A 19,593-nucleotide genomic window follows, 5' to 3' on the forward strand; every position below is an offset into this window, starting at 1 on the left:
AATATTAAAATCCTTAAAAGTAATTTTTACAAACATATGATTATGTGATATTATTATCTTAAATTAAATTTATACTATCTAGATGGGATTTTTTTTACTTTTAAGCAAATACATAATTTTAACCAGTGATTGTTATTTGACAAAAATACTCACTAAATTTTCTTCTCTTAACCAACAAGTCCAACAAATAGTGTTGTGATCTTGAGGCTTTAATTTGTGTATAATGTTCAACTTTTACATAACATGGCTCAAATTCACTCTCATATTCTGCATCTTTAAAAAAAATAAAAAAAAATGGAACAGAATGTAAGTGATGAAAAAGTCTTAGGTACTATAGAGTTTCAGAAACTAAATACCAAATCGATGCATAGTACTAATATTCAACACTACATTTAGGCCATCTACCAATGACATTGGTTCAGGAGAGATTAAGGGGGTTGGCCAGAACTACTCTGTGAAATTTTATATAGATCGTGTTTGAGAAAGCTGAATTTTGAAATTTACATCACAATTAACGATAATCACTTGCAGAAAAATTAAAAGGTGCATCTGCAGCTATCCGGGTTGAAATCTACAAAAATCTTGAAGATACAAATCAAAGCAACAGAAACTCTTCATTTCCATAGTTCTTCCATAGGAATCCCACGGTCTTGAGCAACTTCACTAAATTGCCTCATTTGCTGAACAGCTACAACAGTGGCTCTTGCATTGTTGAGGGCATTGTTACTCCCAAGTTGCTTACCCAAGGCATTCTCAACCCCAGCCATTTCGAGAACAATCCGCACAGCACCACCAGCAATAACTCCGGTACCAGGGGCTGCTGGTCTAAGCATCACCCTTGCTGCTCCAAAGTCTCCCTCGGATCTGCAATTAAGTTGTTCAGCAATATTAGATCCCTAACAATAACAAGATGATTCTCTCTTTTCGGATTACGATGGTGCCCAAGCCAAGTTGCTTGCATCTCAAGAGTTACATGCTACCTCCAATTAGTACATCTACCAACAAAGATTTAGGCAGATAAAAAGACATCAAACGTTTTGTCTCTGTTGGAATTTGAACCTCGGACTTCGGTTTTCACCAACTTCATGGACTGGCTAGATCACACTCGGGTGCCTATAGCGAAATAATTCCTTCACGATGAGCTGTGTAATTCTATTAACGTTTTCGGAACTACATACTTGTCAAGGCAAATACTACCATAAGATTTCCTCGAGGCAAGATATGGTGGAACCTTTCGACAAATCAGTTTTTTCCTCACTAGGATGACAATCAATTAAGGAGGAACAGAAAATAAATGACTTTATCTATCATATTCAATCCTCTCAAGGCCTACCATTTCGTTCCTCCAGATTTAGCAACAGATGTGCTGGGATAATCAGGACAAGAAACCACAGCTTCAGTACACATCCTAACATATATAGCCAGTCTTCAAAAGTATTAAACATAGCAGTACTGCTAAGTCATTAATATGTTTCTCAATTCCTCAGGAAAAAGGAATTTCCAAAAACAAACACCACCTAAACAAAAGGTAAAAGATTTGAAAGAAAGAAACTCCACAGCCCCCTCCACTCCAACAAAAGAAACTGATAAATGACAATGGCAGCTAACGGCGCGAGCAGGGATTAAAAGTGAGGATAGATCAGATTAATCTCTTTCAGATGCATAAGCTAGAATCTGGAGAATCTCACATATTATAAAAAGGGCAGCCCGGTGCATTAAGCTCCTGCTATGCGCGGGGTCCGGCGAAGGGCCGGACCACAAGGGTTTATTGTACACAGCCTTACCCTACATATTTCTGCAAAAGGTTGTTTTCACAGCTCGAACCCGTGACCTCCTAGCCACATGACAGCAAATTTACCAATTTCGCCAAGGCTCTCCCTTAGACACATGAAATATTGGGTTACATTTAGATTTCTTGTTATCTATTAAATCAATGAAAACAAACACATAGACACAAAGACACAAATTTGTGCATATGTCCATTTGAATTACATAGTCAACAAAATAAGAGGTTCATTACGACACAAATACATTAGATTAAGTTCAGATGCTTAAATAGAACTTATTAAGTATGCCATTCTACAGGCCACGGTGTTGCCTAGTGGGTGAAAACCACGAGAGACCAAGGTTCAAATCCTCTCAAAGACAAAAAAATGCTAGATGATTTCTTTTCATCTGCCTAAACCTTGCTAGTCAGAGTTACCCGGTGCCTATGCTAGTAGGATGTTACAGGTATCCAATGAAATAGTCTAGGTATGCACAAAGTGGCCCCCCATGAAGGGGAAGTGAGATTCCAAAAGTGTTTGTCTATGGATAAATTCATCAAAGGAAAGGTTGAACCACACAAACTTAACTTTCTATTAAATTCTTTGCCTATGTTGCTCGAATCCTCCATAAACGTTGCCGGGTGTATGCCAGATTCTCCAAAAGTAATGCATTTTTCGAGGATCTAAAAGGGGTGTGGTGGCATCTTTTAAGGATACGAGCAACATAGCTCTTTGCACAGAGGAAACACCAATCAAGTATATCCATGACAAGCACCACATACTACTGATCTTTACACTTCCAGTTATAGGTATGTTTAAGGTCAAGGGGCACAACTAAAATTGGTGACTTTATCTTAGTAAAAGCCTGTGGCCATGTCAATTTATAATTACATAGGTTTATGGCACAATGACCAATCTATGCAAAAATCATTTCTCATGTATTACTGCAGAACCAGCACCAAGAAATCTGTTGTTTCCAGCTATGAAACTCAATATAATGTCCCCCCTCTACCCCTCTATCCTTGTCCACCTAAATACCTGCTTGGTTCAGTTTTGCATTACAAATACCAGACTTGGATTACCAGCACGATTCATATTTGTCCCGCAGTATACTACCTAAGCCCTGAGGCTGGAAGCAGAACTATTAGCAACAATTTGATCCTCAGAAGCAACTCAAATGGCAAAGGAAGCAGATAAGAAATTGATACACCACATCCTCAACCTTAGAGGGGTGAGAAGTTGCTTATACTGTATTATAGCAATGCAGGACTTCAGTAGGTCTCTCTGCCCTTGTCGAATTCCAAAAATGCATAAAATAGACCTCAAATATTTTTTTAAAGACAGTGGGACTTAGGTATGCAATTCCTGCACCTCAACTAATTCATTGGCACCTGCTACAGCCCACAAACACAAGTTCCAGTAATTATGCCTACGAAGGCTAGAGAAGATGGGCTCACGCTGAGTGTTATAAATGGTATGCAAACATGAGATCTCTATGTTATTAGTCTATGTCTCAACCATCCACTCATCATCTTGGAGAACCCAAACGTCATGATTTTATCCATAGGAAGTTTCGGAGAACCCAGTGCCACTATTGCTTCAAAAATAACCATTAACAGAAGCCATCTCAACCAATATCCTCAAGGTGCCAGAACTAAAACACATTTCGTTTAGGTTAACAATTATTACTTAGGGGAACGAAAAAGGGACAATCAAAATCGAACTCATTCCTATTGTATAAAAAACTCCCGCTGATACCACTAGACTATAAGATTTGGTGGTAAAATGCATTGAATAGACACTTGTGATCTGTTTCTACAGTAATAACCAGAATCTACAAACCAAAATTCGCACAATCTAGCTGAATTTAGGATGGAGTTTCAAGCCTTCAAACTAGCTGAAAACTACACAAGATTCTATATTTGTGTCAAAACCCAACATTTACTAGTGAAACCACATACATATTTAAAAGTTAGCAAAATTTACCTGTGGGGAAAAGTCAAGTACTTAGTCATAGGGACAGTAATGATATTCCTCCTAGCATTAACAGCAGACTTTTGGACAGCAGCAATCACCTCTTTAGCCTTACCAACTCCAACACCCACTTGCCCTTTCTTGTCACCCACAACCACAATTGCCCTAAAATGCAATTGCTTCCCACCTTTAACAACCTTAGTAACTCTCCTCACTTGCACCACTCTCTCATCAAACCCATCTTTGGCCTTCTCTTTCTTTGTTTTCCCAAACCCAGTTGTCTTTTTCACCTTAGAGTCCATTGTATAAATGTCATTCCCAAGAAAAGTCTCTCCACTGTAAGCTGGCCCATAAAGCTCTTCATAAGCTTTTGCAATGTCGTCTTCGGATTCTAAGGGGCCATCGTCGAAAGAGGGTGGTTCTATAAAGTCTTCAGGGCGTTCTGGAGGGTCAAAAGTGGAAATTTCTTCTGGGTCTGTGTTGTCAAAGAAAGTGGTTTCGACGGTTGTGGAATTGACTGTTATGGGCTTGAGTTTTGGTGGGTGGATGGGTTTAGGGAGGAAGAATGATTGAGATTGAAACGGAGAAAAGCGAGAAGGGGTTGTGTGTAGAGAGAGGGAAGAGAAGGTGGAGAGCGAAGCAGATGCTGCTGCCATTGTCTCTTGTTTTGTGTCAATGGCGAAGTACAGTGGAAGAAATGTAATCTTCTTATCTTTAACTTCCAAGTGGTAATATGGGCCTGAGTTGAGATAGGATTTGTTGACTACACTTTGGGCCTAATTTTGGGCCTCGTGTAATGAGTGGTATGTAGAAATGACACCAGATAGCCACTCTAAAGGGCTGCTATTTAGGAGTTAGCCAGTGCCTCCTGAACTTTAGTTTTTTCAGGACAAAAATATCCTTAATTGTCGCAACGATAAGATTTTTAATTTAAAATTTTAGGACAAAATAAGTACAAACTAATTCCTAAATAGCATCCCTGAAAATGACTATCTGTGCACTTGCCCCTGTAATCTTATGCTCATCTTTCAAGTGAGTTTCTGGTTTTGGATAAAAAATGAAAGATGGAGTTGACAGTGGCTAATGTCTCTCGAAAAGTTTTGGTAATTTGGGGGTCACTAGTCCATTAGCTTTCACGACATCCTACATGAATTTTTTGTTGCTGCAATGGACTTGTATAATGTCTCCAATCTCGCTCGGCTCGAGGCGATCACTTGAACAGGGTGAGATTGATCGATCCACATAAAAAATTCTAGCTTCCCTTCTTATGAGTGCATATACAAAATAAAGAGAGCACGAGCCACACTCCTACTATACAAGGGCCTTTAGCTTTCACTGAGAAGAAAAAATTACTTCCAACTAGATAATTGAAAACGAATTCACTTTCAGTAATCGGAGACAGGTTAGGGGCTGGCGGGCACACCCCCAACTTTCTTCTCCCAGCCTAGTAGTTCCGCAACTACTATCGTTGTTGTTGCCAACGGGGATCCCCCATTCCGAAAGGTTACTAGGCCGGATGTTAGGTCCAGAGTTGTATACCATTGTTACGGTGCCGATAGATTCACCGCTTCAGTGCCGTTATCGGACATTGCAGGCCGGGCATCTATTTCTCATATATCGTTCTAGAGCGTTTTTTAGGAATGTTGGCGCCTGATGTCTAAACCGAAGACATCACATCGGAATGCATCTCCCACCACAGACAAGAATCCGAACTGGGAAAATTCAAAAAAGAACTCGGCCCGAGAAAGCACTGGCAACAACAGAAAGGAAGGGGTCCATGTAGCTGCTGTGTCCGCCCCCTTCTTAGTCAATGGGGCATCGCAGGTTCGGCATCTACTACAAAAGAGAATCCACTTCAGATAAGCACGTCTCTGCTAGGCAGCGTGTGGATGACAGAGAGAGAACCTTTTTGGATATATAATCCAAGTCGAGAGTAGAGTTACAGGAAAAGACGTCTGATGGAAAACTACTTTCACGTTTGATTCAGAGAGCACTTTTTTCGTTGAGAATTCCTCGTTCCCTTTCGTGTGAATTTTCCAGCGGCGAATTCAAAAATTGTGGGGGAACCTGTAGGAAAGGGGGCCAACTTGAAGTCTTGATTTTAAAATCTCTCTCTACCTTCACAAAACTTCTTGCGCCTTTCTCGTAGTTTTGACTTGCTCTTAGGCTACCGTTGACCGGCTTCACGAGACCATTTCGGACTACACACATGGATCATATGCTAATTTTACATATATTATACAAATGTCAACTACTTTTTTGGGTAGGGGCTATATTATAGCTAAGTCATCAATTGAGATAAGGAGACGATAAATAAAAATATGTGTCATATGTTCATTGAATTGGTCTAAATATTGGGTGCAGTTAAAGTTTTACCGTCCGGTTCTTATGGACTAACAGCAAAGGTACGAAATCCAAATCCATATTTATTGTCTGAAAGGCTTCCGATCATCTAGCTTGAACTTAACTAAGTGAAATTCATGTTTGAATCAATGAAATGGGTGAATGCAGCACTAAACTTGAGGCCTTTTTCGACAAGGCATTGCGAGCGTTGACAGAGTTCCTACAAGAATTCTGAATTATTTTCTTTCTTGAAAACTTCAATTTTAATATACAAAATCTTAGCTCTCTATATATAAGAAGAAAACTTCAACAAAAAGGAGAAATGTCCACACTAATTGTACGTGGAAGCCAAGAAAGTTGAAATGAAACATCACTCCGACATAATAATAATTGCATATCATTTTTGCTTTATGTTGAGTTCTTGGCTCTTTGGTGTGTTATTCAACTTATATAACATGCAAAAGAGTGTATACAGCTCTAGTTTTATTATGATTGATGTAATTTCCAGCATTTTATGGATAGGATAAGTTTAAATCTAGGCATGCAAAGTGAATTGCATTGCATTGAAAATACCTTTCTAATATAGTATAAAAAGATATTTGAGAGTATTGCCGCTGGCGGACTATAACAATTAATGACAAATAAACTGATTCCCATAACGAAGGAAGCATCTCTTTATGAAATGTAAATGGCCAAGGTATCATATAAAAATCCTCCAATAAGAAGAGAAAGAAACAAGTTTGATTGTTGTATCTTGATCCACGAAGAAAAAGGCATCACTGCCATATCTTGATATACTGGTCATGACTCACTGAGGCTATGGTTCCAGTCGGAGGTGAATCTGCAAATGAAGAAATTATACCATCATGAGCTTGGTGTGGCCAAGTTCTGTGGCTCTGGTACATTGGATTCCACAGCTCCAGTAACTGTAAAAACACTTGACATGTTACTTTCCTTCATGAAATATCAAAAGAATCTAGGATCATCTAAAAAGTTATCTGAAACACGTTTTGAGATGGTTACATGTGATTCATGTGAGTAATCCTAGGTTACATTTGTTGTTGTGCAACTAATCAAGCCAAGTCTACAAAGAACAAATCATCTATGAGCTCAAAGCTTCAGCAGAAATTCTGTTAAGCATACCTCATGAGAACCAATCGCCAAGAGTTGAGCGCGGTCGGGGTGGAAAGTGCATGACTGGAACTTATTGCCACTGGAACGCAGTTCATGTAAACACTTTCTTCCGCTAACACACCATATCCGTGCACTATCCTCGCTCACGGATGCCAGGAAATTCCCGCTCATATCCCAACAGATAGAACGGACATCTCCGACATGTCCCTGTATATCAGAGAAAAGGAGACCGCATTGATAGGATACAGTAATGCTGCAGATAAGAAATTTAAGCCAAGCTTGATTTGGAATAAAACATCTTACTTGTAACTGTTGTTGGATGCTGTTAGTCTCCACATCAAATATATTTATAATATTTCCTGTAGAACATGCCAAAAGGTTCCCAAATCGAGGTTGGAATCTAACCTGTCTACTACCTCCCTGCGTTTGTACCAAGAGCAAATCAATAGTATCTTTCGTGAATTGAGAATCTAACTCTCTAGAAAGTCACTTTAGCACTGTACTTTCCCTTGCTGAATGTGATACCTATATCTGTCAAATAATACTATGAAACTCAACCCATTTATATCCTAAATGGCCTATTTGAATGTGTATTCACATGGTGACGACCTATTGATCTCAAAAACCTTGAAATTCCTTGCAACAACAAGAAATATTACTACAACCCAATCCCAACTCCCAAGCTAGTTGGGATCGGCTTTTCCTACATGCTAATTGCAGGAATTCATGAGCAAAACAGATACAACAATGACTTAGAATAGGTAGACAAGTAAAATTTGAAATGGAAACAGAAAAGCAGGTAAATATCAAATGGAGGAGGCTTTCCTATGTCAAGTAGAGACACTCTCTTCATCAACATTACAAAAAGAAGCGGAGACACCAACCTTAAAAATGAGTTTGCAATCACCCTCACTGACATCCCACAGTCTAATCTCGTCATTGCTATCACAAGAACTGAGAAGACCCACCTTTGTTGGATGAAAGTCTAGGGACATCACGTGATCAGCATGCCCCAAAAGTTTTTGGAAAGGGTTGCTTGGCTGGATTAAGACAAGATGGTGAAATAGGTAAGGTATCATGGTTGTAATAGACAAGAAAAATGAAGTAACTTAAGAGATTAAACAGTTATCATTATCAGAAACGTCCTGATAGCCATAGGAAAAATAAAAAGATTACCTACGTTTGACCAGTAGGTGTAAAAACAGCATAAGATGTTTTAGCAACACCGTAGATCCTCAAATATTGACTCAAATGAAATTTATTATGGAAAATAGGGGTAGTACCTTGGCTGCATCCCATATCATCACAGTTCTGTCAAAAGAAGATGTTGCAAACACCGTTGAATTTGGTTTAAAACGGATATCTGTAACGAGATGAGCATGACCTTCTCCAGTGTTAACATCATTATTTTCCAAGTCCCAAATCACAACCTAAACATAGATCACAGTACGAGTTCGTTAACAGGAGAAATTGAGGTAAGCCCTCCCATTTGACCAACAAGAATCCTGTAGAAGATTAATATGACAAACCTCGTGTCCAGCAGCAGCCAACAACTTCCCTTGTGAATGGAAGTGGCAACATAGGAGCTCGCTGTGTGTTGCGTGAAGACTTCCAATCTCTTTAATAGAGATGCCTGCAAAGTAAAAAGAACTCAATTATCCTTTGTGCTGATAACTAGCAGCTACAGAGCTTGATCTCAAATCCTAGATGCAAATTTCACAAGATATCTACAGATAACACCATCTATTAGCCACCATGAGAAGCTGCCAGATCACTACGTGCTTTTGAGCAAAGAGGTTCATGATAAAGTACAATTATCATACATCAACTATACACCTTCAGATATGCGCAATGAATCTTCCAGTAGTCCCTAAAACACTAGTGGCAACTGGAAGAATAAAGCAGTGAATAATATGGAGATAACACTATCACCCTTAGTTCCTGATGGAATTATGTACTGCTAAATACTAGTTATTTACTGGTCCTTGACAAAAGTAAGAACCCCTGATGGGATAATGTATTGCAAGATAGACATTTTCCCTCTTTTACATCACTGTTAACTGTTAGCTTGTTGTAACCTACCTTTCCATTCAGATTGAGTGAGAGCAGCAAAACTTCTCCTCAATGCAAACTAATGGTTGTCAATTATCTAATTACTACCTTTCTAATATTGAACGTTTTTTTTAACCATTAAGCTTGTTGTAACCTACCTTTCCGGTCAGATTCAATGCAAGCAGCAATACTTTTCCCCAATGCAGAGATCGAATTAAATGCACCAATCAGACCAGCATCTCCCTGGGAGAAGTAGCTGTTAATATTGCCACTCGAAATACCATCGGTAGTAGCTTTCTCTTTCCCAACCTATAGCACAGAAATATATTAAACCATACTCATTCATCCAAATGACTATAAAGGTTGACAGAGACAAGAAAAAATTAATAAAGGAAAGTCCAATCCCCAATAAGATGCAGATGACAGCGGTAGAGTGAAACGAAAACACCAGCACATGAAGGGATTTAAGAAGTAGATGCACAAAAATTATCTTACAGCTGCCAGAGAACTCAGTGAAGCTTTCCTCTTTCTGCCCCTCTGATTCAAAATACATGTAAATAAATCAGTGGTCAAACAGGGAAGATGCACGTCTCCATCAACTCTTGTACTGCTAAAATATTGCTGAAATTTGAAGATGTTCAAATAAAATCAGTTACTTTCTTAATGATCTAAGGCCAACCTTATTTGAAGACTGCAGTCTCAGCTGGTTCACTTGCTCCTGCACTGCAATTTGCTTTCCTCCTGTAGGAGCTAATATTTGCTGGTCAACTGGTAAATTTTCCAGGGTTCTTTTATTTTTATCGCCAAGTATCTGTTCAATACCAGAAGAAGACAAATAGAAGAATAGTAAGGCAGGACAAAATATCTGTGTCACATCAACATAGTAGGATAGTCTTTATTTTGTCCTCAATCTGGTTATTGCGTTGCAAATACTTTGAAGTTTTTTCCTCTTTTTCTTTCTGCTACATAGGCTCTTTCTTTTTATATTTACTGCTCTTATTTTGACAATTGATAACTTGATGTACAAAGTTTTACAAAGCGATTTCACAGAACATAAAATCCTGAATAGCAACCCATGGTCTATTTCGCGGCTAAAATAATTGCTACATGCTACAATCAATAGGAGCGACATGATTAGCTGAGTAATCAACTTACTCCTGCATGTTTGCCACTCGAGCCAGCTTGAATGAGCATACGATTGAAATCACCAGAACTTGAAGGGGCAGGAAAGTTGAGCTCATCCAATGTTTGAACTGCCACTTCTGGTAAAACATCCTGTTGAGGAGAGAATTTAGTTCTCAAAAATTGTTCCTTTTGAGTTGGTACTATTACACTAGGATGTACAAATTGATGGTTAATGACAGGGGGAACTGGGTCAACTCCCTGGGTTGAATATAAAAGGAATGAATCAACTTAAAGTTGGAACCAAACTGAAACACCATAATGGACTACACATTTCGATTGATGCAAAAGTTCAAGACACTCACAACTAAAGGACATCCTTGATGAGATGCTTGTTGGAGAGATCTGTTGTTCCCTGCAGGTACAGTGGAAGAAAGATCAAAAGAATATTTTAAAAAGAAAAGGATGAGGAGGCCTAAAAGTGCATAAAAGTACCAACATAAATATTAAAGAAAATAAAGTGGCTAATCTACTAGCCTACATTGTAAAATTTATCAACAACAACTAAGCCTCAACTATATGATGGATGGGATCATTGTAAAATCTATCTTTAGAAGTTATTTAAAACGTTGTCTATATGGTCACTGCAAGAGCATCTCATGGTGATTCTTCTGAAGAGAACATGCAAGTGCTAAGCACTCATAAAACTGATTATTTTGCTGAATGTAAGTTTAAAAGTTGTCTGCTTCCATGTTAGTTTTGCCTAGTGTCCATCAATATCAAGACTTCTAATTGATAATGAATCTAATCATCGAAGAAATGAAACTGGACCAGGAACAAAGAAACAAAGTAATTAGAGCTTGTTCAGCAAGCCAGTGGAAATTAATTCCTACATACAGCGTATCATCTTCAAAAACCAAAAGATAAAAAGAAGCAAATGAGAAGTGCATCATATCAAAATTCTATTTTAAGAACTTCATTGAATGCGGGTGCCACATTTTTTCTTTGGTATCTTAATCCCAAGCTGCCTTATGTTTATCCTTTTCTTACTTCAACCTGCAGCATGCATCTTTGTCCACATGGGAAGGAATGTCCTATATCATCTTAGTTGTGTAGATTTTACTAAAACAAATGCCTTGCTAGCCATTTGCATAATCACTAAGGAAATGAGAGCCATCCATAGATGGAAATTGGATCAAGCCGAGCTTAGTCGTTCATCCTTGAGCTCAGCTCAAGTATTATACTAGTCAACTTCAAACTCAAGCTCAAATATCAAACTAGCTTCAAGTTGGAGTTCTCACCTCGAACAAATGTAGACAAGTTCAAACACGACTCAATGTAGCAACAATCTAATTAACAACCTCAAAGTCAAGACAACCTTGAATTACACACAGTATAATAAATCTCTATCTTAGACTCAAAATGGGAGCCATTTTTAGTATACAACAACAACAAACCCGAAATCCTACAAGTGGGGCCTGAGGAAGGTAATGTATACGCAGACCTTACCCCTACCTTGTGGAAGCAAAGAGGCTGATTCCGATAGCTCCTCGGCTCAAGGAGACATTTTTAGTATAAACAATTTAAATCTCAGAATCATATTGGGAAATATTTTCACAATAATAACTTCTTTTTTTTTGATAATATAAATGTATTATTGAAGAAAATCTAAGAAAAATTTATACAAAAACAACCATGTAGTAGTTGATACTTGATACTAATGTTAACACCTCGATTTATACTTATGTCAAATAATATGTTCCAGAACTATTGATCGCAGGGTTCCACATGCCTGAATAGTAAAATATACAAGCTAAGGTAGAGCGAGTGGAAGTTGAACAACCATGTATTATTTGATAACTAAGTAATAAGTGCCACCTTAGGCCCATGTGAGCCACATTTATTAAACTACAACAACCGTCCTTCCCATCCCAGGTGGTGCCGCTAGACCACCTTAGGCCCATGTGAGCCTCATTTATAAATCTAAAACACCTGCCATTCCCATCTCAATTCGTGCCTATGTGGCTTGACCAGGTCGGGAATAGATTCACATAGAAACAACTGCTGGCCTAAAATCGTTTTCTATGTTAGCTAGCGAGACAGCCAAAATCTTAGTATATGAGTTATTCCCTTTAAGCTTGACAATGAAGCCTATCGAGAAATAGTATTTTGATGTTTATGGTAGACACATATTAATCCAAACGAAAAGGGATTTACAACTGCTACAAATTAAGACTGAGCCAGTGCTATTCGATGTATGCAATTTGTCATTCTAATGGATTTTAGTGCTAAAAGTCTTTTGCAGATAATCACAATGCACGTCGAGTTGACTTAGGAGTAAAAGTTAAATGACTGTCCACACATCCAACAATATCAATGCCAAAGACAAAAGATTCTATAAACTACATGCATAATATTTTAAGCCAAGATACAAACAAACCCGCATCAGAATGTTCTGGCCATGGAGGCAAATAAAGATTTGGTTCCATCTGCATAGGTCCTTCCAAGTTTATACCACGTCTGTCGCCCTGGAAAGAATAAAAGCTTGTCAATTATTTACAAATAACTACTAAAAAGCTTACAAATATGTTTGGGGAAAATGTAAACATACTCTGCCCTCCCACTGTGGAAGAACCGTTGGAATTTGGTGCATTGGATAGCTGAAAGACATGGACATGCATCATGGAAAATTAGAAGATTCTGATTCAATAACTTCAACAAGCAAGTAATGCTTTCACATACAAAACATGCTTGGAATATCAAGATAATGTGACAAGACTATCTCATAGTACTGGCTAAGTAGTAGGTTCCGCTTACTAGACTAAAGAGCACATCTTAATAGCCATGTTTTGCTAGAAACTATTGATATTTAATATATCAGAAACTCATAATAGCAATACAAAGACAGAATAATAACGTGATTTTGGCTAATTTTCTTTACGTTGCCTTAGCAGCTTAAGACAATAATATCAGACCAAGCGAAACAAAACCACAGAGCATCAAGTGCTCAACCTTTATCCTCGTTGAAGCGACAAAGGAAGCATTGTAAAATAGATCAAAATGTGATGAGAATGATCAGTTTAGCAATAAATATAGCATGCTATTACCCAGAGTTGCTTGCAGATGGAAGCACGCCATCCATTTTATTAATCTCAAGAAACTTTAAAATCGATGTCACGTCTCTTGGAGGAGTCATATTCTGGGCTTGCTCTTGCATTCTTCCGGGTAGCAGATCTAACGATGGTTGCCCTTGCACCATCCGAATATTTGGTCCAACAGAAAATTGAGTGAAACTGGGCTGAATATACCCTGTCCTTGGCATGATTGAACTGCCATTCTGAAGGACATCTCCCCCTGTTGGCATCATTTCGGGAGTAATAGATGCCATTGGAGGAGATAAATTTGGCAACAAGCTGGGACAAATGGATGACAACAAATCTGAAATATAGGGGTCCATAAGATCAGGACCGCTGGATGCCATCACAGGAGAGGATGCCATCAAATGAGGGGACGGCATCATAGGAGAGGATGTCGTCACAGTAGAGATGTTTTCTCCTGTATGATTAGGAGCATAGATTGAACTTACAGGACCGATATTCGACACAACGTTCTCCACTGTCTGTGAGACCTGAGAATTAAGAAATTAGTTCGCAATTATGTCATATCAGTTAACCATGAACATAACTTAGAAAAGTTCAATGGGTAACACCTTATCAAAGGATTCGGCCGCGAATAGAGCAACCTCAGGGAACCTAGAGCTGAATGCTTCATAAAATATATTCCACCACTCTTGCAGATATCCTTCAGGAGAATTGATAGCTGAAACAATATCACAAGTATCACATATCATTACTCCAAAGCTCTGTATCATGTTAACATATAACTTCAACCTAAGTTGTTCCGACAGGGCAGTTTAGGTGTCGCACCCGTATCGACGCGACACTAGAATGGGTGTGGGTATGCGATCCGTACCTGATTTGGTCAAACAAATTCGGGTACTTTGACCATGACGGACCAAAAAATTCGAGACAAGATACAATTTGATTCCCGAAATCAGAACCAAAACTAGGGTAAATTTGAAGAAAATAGCATACGTTATCTAGGAAACAATCCCTTACGTATCTACAACTTGAGAATAAAAAAGAAATCCACACTATACAAGCTATACGTAAGTATTCCCACAAACTTTCTCATAATTTAGAGATATTTTTATATTTTTGAATTATTTTTAGCCGGATCCCCGCACCCGTATCCATAATAGGATCTGTATCCCCTAATCTTAGAATTTACATCTCAAAGGATCCGACCTCTAGATCCGCACCCGTGTTGGATACCCGCACCCATGTCCAAGCAACTTAGACTTCAACTCCATTATACACGTCTCTCTAAATTACTGAAGGACGGTTAATACAGTACTTTCAAAAATCCAACAGTAGATAACTAGAATGTACCGCATAAATCAAAAAGAATGACCTCAACTTATTAGCAAATTTTCAAGAACAACACGATCAGCAATCTACCATATGGTCATATCACATATGTAAGAATTACAAAACTAAGAATGAGAATTTTACAACCCTTTCAGGTAAATAACAATCATTACTAAAACACATATCTTAATTCATTAGAGGATCAGTGTTTAGCATCTGATAAAAGAATAGAAATCTTTTTTTTCTCACCAAAAGAATAAAATTCATTAAAAGGAGTTACTTACCAACATGATTTGGATTAGCATTAATTTCTCTGGCGAATACCTCACAAGTCTGATGGAAACCTCTCTTAACCATGTAATTAAGAATGACAACTTCAAGCCTGAAAAACACAAACAAATAAAAGAAAAGCATGACTAAAACCAGTCAAACAAAGGGGAAAAATCACATACACCCAAAATCAAATGAAAAGTAGACAAGCACAGATTATCAAGAGTATCAATCATTAAAAATGTAAGCATAAAACAATTGAGACATAGTAGTTTTTGCTATAAAATAATTGGCAAACACATAAAAACTTACAAGTGTCGAGCCTCCAAACTAGCCATGATCACCAAAAACAAAGCGTTACTTAATCACAGAAAGGGGAAGGGAAAGAAGGTTTGAGCAAGAACAACTGGGAAAGATGAAGAAAGAGTCTCAAGAACCAAAATCCCACTTCGATTACAGACAGAAGAATGCAGAGAGAGAGAGAGAAATGGTGACTGTACCATGCAAAAGTGTAGGGAAAAAAAAGAGCAAAACACTTGACTTAAATAGAGAAATGGTGGCCCCTAGTATAGTGGTAAAAATGACAATGACACAGTTTTATCCTTTGACCATTTTACCTTTTATAAAGTATTCTTTTTGATTGAAAATACCATAAAAAAAAAAACAAATAAAGACGTGTTAATGCAGCTCAGAAGCAAAGTTACAATAGAAGTCAATTCTAAGAAGGAGGCACGGTAAAAGAAGATGAACGAATTGTTTGTCCGAGCCTGCGTTTTTAGGTGATAAATAGACAACAACTTTTACTCCAATATTTAACCCTAACGCTTCGAACCAAAAGAGGTCACAAAAAAGATAGTGAACCTTCTTAAATTTGAGCTAATCTAATAGACTTTTTCACAATTAGACAATCACTCGTTAATTTTGACCATTTCGGTTTCTAAGCAATTTTTGAGCTGAATTCCATGCAAGATAGTTAAAACTCGTAAATACCCCAAGAAGAAACAGCTTCTCACCCCCGGTTTTTTCTTCTTCTTTTTTCCCATTTTGATTTAACACATCCGAATTGAAAGTATAAAAATAATTTATACTGTCAGTGTAGTTTAATTTATTAACCATATTATCTACAATCTTTTTATGCAACATTGTCAAGCTTGTAGGCTATCTGTTACATGTTATAAAGTATCGTGATAGTGTAAAAACAATATTTTCACGGTAGTGTAAAGAGTAACAATTAGGGAGTAATCAATCAATTTAGAGAAGTATAAGGGTATTGAATAATTTTGAAATACTTGAGATTATATGACAACGAAAATTGAGATTAAAAGGTATGATCTAATTTAGATATGATTTAATTGTTGCTAACCACTTACACTTTTTGAAGGTCATACATTCTTTTATTTTATCCCACTAATTAATTTCGAAAGCTAGTTACCAAAAAATGGTAGTCAAGTAATTTATATCAATAAAAGTCATGCCATTGTGATTATGCAAACTCTTATTACATAATCTGAGACAAAAAAGATTGATAAGATGGTATAACTTAAGTAAGAAATTAAATTATTGTTAAATATATGTTATTTTTATTTAAGTAATCGGATTGGACAGCCAAGGGGTATTCTTGGCTATGGTGGGATGGATGGGATCCTCCCCTTAGCCAGAGCTAGCGGGTTCGAGCCCCCGGAATGAAGAAATCCTTGATATCGAGTATTTTCCCTTTAAATGGCCCTACGTTGTGTGAATCTGGACTAGTCAGCTAATAGGTTCCGAATGCCATATGGTTATACTGAAAAGAAGGCATTGGATTGCCTATTAAGATTTATCCCGTGGTTTTTAATAGAAACCATAACTAAATGTCTTCATATTTGTTAAAATGTTCAGTTGGGCCGCATATTACGATAAAGGAAGACTTTCATTAGCTCCAAACATGCATGTATGAACTCTTACAAATGTGGTAACTTAATAATAACATCTATATATTATGCAAAGATTAACATCATATTTCCATTTAAGGAGCATTTAATCATCTAGTGCTATTACAAGACATCATTTCGTCGCTTAAAGCAATGAGGCTATGCAAAGAAATGGGTTATTGCTTCATAGGTGAAGCCATGCACTTCATAGATGTGTGTGCTTCATACAATACCACGCAAAGTGACAAACGGTCAATTCTTTGAATCTCAACTTCGAGCTGGATTTGTATCGACATTATTGTTTGTTGAATGTTGAATGTTGAAAGTAGTTTTTTTAATTACAGTTTGATCATTATAATACTAAATTCATATATATTTGCTATTTTCTAATTTCGGAATAGTGCACTTCATTCCAAACAACTATGTACTTTATTTCTCGCTCTTCGATTCACGTCCCATGGACCTTATTGCGTTTTCGCTCTTTCGCTTTTAAAGACACTGGTTCTAGGTGATAAATTGTGTAACTCATTTCATCTAAATGGTTAAACTACTAAAGGAGTATACTTTTATTTACTTAATTGTGTTTCAAATAGCTCCCTCACGTACAGGTCTGAGTATTTTTTTGTAAATCAACTAGTGAATTTTTTCTTTCTTTTTACAATAAGAGATGGTGAGACTTGAACTTAGGACCTCTATCTGCTATGTTACCATGTTAGATTGTATCAACAATAAAAATCATGTTAGATTGCGTAACCATCTCGTTTAAAAACTTAATTTGTTACAGAGAATAGACTTTTATCGACTTTACTATGTCTTCAACACTACTTCCTAGGAAAGAATATGCCGTATTTGAGAAATTGTGATTCCAAAGCAAGGCAGTTTCAACCCCCATTTGACATATCGGAAAGGCTTGAGATAGGCACCAAAACAACGTAAAGTTTGATTCTTGCATGATTGAAAATGATTAAAAATCGATAAAATATGATAACTGCATTTACCATAAGTCTTAAAATCGATAAAACATGATAAGTGCATTTATCATAAGTATTAGAATTAAGTCAAATGTTATTATTTGCCCCTATGTTGATGTTAATGATTTGTCCATTTTTAGCTCTAGCATAATGTTATTTAAGAGAAAAAATATTTTCAGTAACTATTTCGACATAAAAAGATTTTAGTAAGGTAAATTCATCTCAGAATGAAGATTAACAAAGTGTATGTTATATTCCTCGATTAATCACATGATGGTGACAATATCTTGGAAAAATAGACGATAGGTACTAATTGTTTTTTATTTAGGGTGGTGATACGATGGAAACATTTTCCAAACGTTCTTCAAATATTTTCTGAATTCTTTTAGATTATAGATTGATAATAATGTTAGTGAATCAGATAGTTTTTTTATGAAATTTTTGAATACTAAAGATTGGTTATAATGTCTAAGTGTTGGTTGGAGAATAGATATGAAATTAAGAGTTGAGATAACTTCTACCCAAGAGTGAGGGAAGTCATTTTTAGACCATGTCAACTGACAAATGATGTTTACTTTGTCTGCAATACTCTTTGACTTTATCCAGTTTATATTTCCAGGAAAATGAAATATGTGTGTCTCTGCAGCTGGTAGAGAAGATGATGCGCAAAGGGAATGGAACACCTTAAGGATGATCATTAGTCCTAATGAGTCTAGGAAAACCCTTCTTTGTCCGAGATATTAACTTTATTTTCCAAAGAAATAATCCAACAAATGCTGTCAACTAGTTATATGATCTTGTAATTCAGACATTTTATCACTTATTCCAAGTACTACACAAAATCAAAGATTTGAAGTGGGAATCTATTCCTCCAAAGTAAGGATTATTTACTTATTTTATCCAAACCGATTAATCCAATTATACAAAGCTTACTTGACAGTTTTCAAGTACATTAACATGTAGGCAAAAATAACTATACACTAATGCAAATCAAGTCTACAACATTGAATAAACGAAAGCTGAAACATACCTGCTAAGAAGAAGAAAAGTACTTGACGAAAAAGCCAAGTCCAATATAACAGCAAGACACAAACCCAGCATTAAAAATGCAACTCTTTAGCGTATTCCTTGTAGGACCCTGAACCCAAAAACGAAAAATCAACTACAACAGAGGAATTTAAAGTTTAAAAACATCATATTTGCGAAGAACGGGGGAAACTATACGGACGTTGATTCCAGGAGCCAAAGCTCCAACCTGTACTGCTTTTGCCGATGATACTTCTTCTCTTCTACTCGATTCTTTCAACTCCATTTTTTTAGTGATTTGTGAGTGCTGGGGTTTTGATTGGGATTATTAACCTCCAAAAGCAGTAAGAGAACAATGAGGAAGATTTTGGGATTTGTACTGGGAATACCCAGTAAATTGAATCGGCTCAATCAGGTTATTAAATTGATTATTTGATCCTATTTCTGTTACATCAAAAGTTGATAATCGTATAATTATAAGTAGCAATTTTTTTTAAAAAAAAATAAAACAATCCCAAATCAAACCTAATAAATACTCCTCCCTAAAATGTATGAGATATAATTATATTCAAAAGTAAGTCAAATAAAATATCAT

The 19,593-nt window shown here is 36.9% G+C and overlaps 2 protein-coding genes across 3 annotated transcripts; both read right to left on the reverse strand.

Annotated features, from left to right (window-relative positions):
- Window positions 1-437: 437 nt before the first annotated feature.
- LOC107825867 (small ribosomal subunit protein uS5c-like) lies at window positions 438-4,465 on the reverse strand. Its single transcript, XM_016652786.2, has 2 exons — window positions 3,753-4,465; window positions 438-864 (listed from the first exon to the last, which is right to left on the reverse strand). Exons 1-2 carry the CDS (start codon window positions 4,394-4,396, stop codon window positions 615-617), a joined length of 894 nt encoding a protein of 297 aa, XP_016508272.2. The 5' UTR covers window positions 4,397-4,465; the 3' UTR covers window positions 438-614.
- Window positions 4,466-6,641: 2,176 nt separating this feature from the next.
- LOC107825865 (uncharacterized) lies at window positions 6,642-19,443 on the reverse strand. Of its 2 annotated transcripts, none has more exons than XM_016652783.2 (18): window positions 19,201-19,443; window positions 19,003-19,110; window positions 15,106-15,203; window positions 14,101-14,210; window positions 13,499-14,019; window positions 13,003-13,051; window positions 12,832-12,919; window positions 10,757-10,806; window positions 10,425-10,544; window positions 9,949-10,080; window positions 9,765-9,806; window positions 9,428-9,578; window positions 8,747-8,850; window positions 8,501-8,647; window positions 8,102-8,257; window positions 7,521-7,637; window positions 7,227-7,424; window positions 6,642-7,009 (listed from the first exon to the last, which is right to left on the reverse strand). In XM_016652783.2, exons 2-18 carry the CDS (start codon window positions 19,071-19,073, stop codon window positions 6,860-6,862), a joined length of 2,304 nt encoding a protein of 767 aa, XP_016508269.2. In that variant the 5' UTR covers window positions 19,074-19,110; window positions 19,201-19,443; the 3' UTR covers window positions 6,642-6,859. The 2 variants fall into 2 exon arrangements, with proteins under 2 accessions (XP_016508269.2, XP_016508270.2); XM_016652784.2 differs by having other exon boundaries at window positions 13,499-14,010; window positions 19,201-19,395.
- Window positions 19,444-19,593: the final 150 nt, after the last annotated feature.

The sequence above is a fragment of the Nicotiana tabacum genome, chromosome 3 (genome assembly GCF_000715075.1).
Source record: "Nicotiana tabacum cultivar K326 chromosome 3, ASM71507v2, whole genome shotgun sequence".
Classification (NCBI taxonomy): Eukaryota; Viridiplantae; Streptophyta; class Magnoliopsida; order Solanales; family Solanaceae; genus Nicotiana; species Nicotiana tabacum.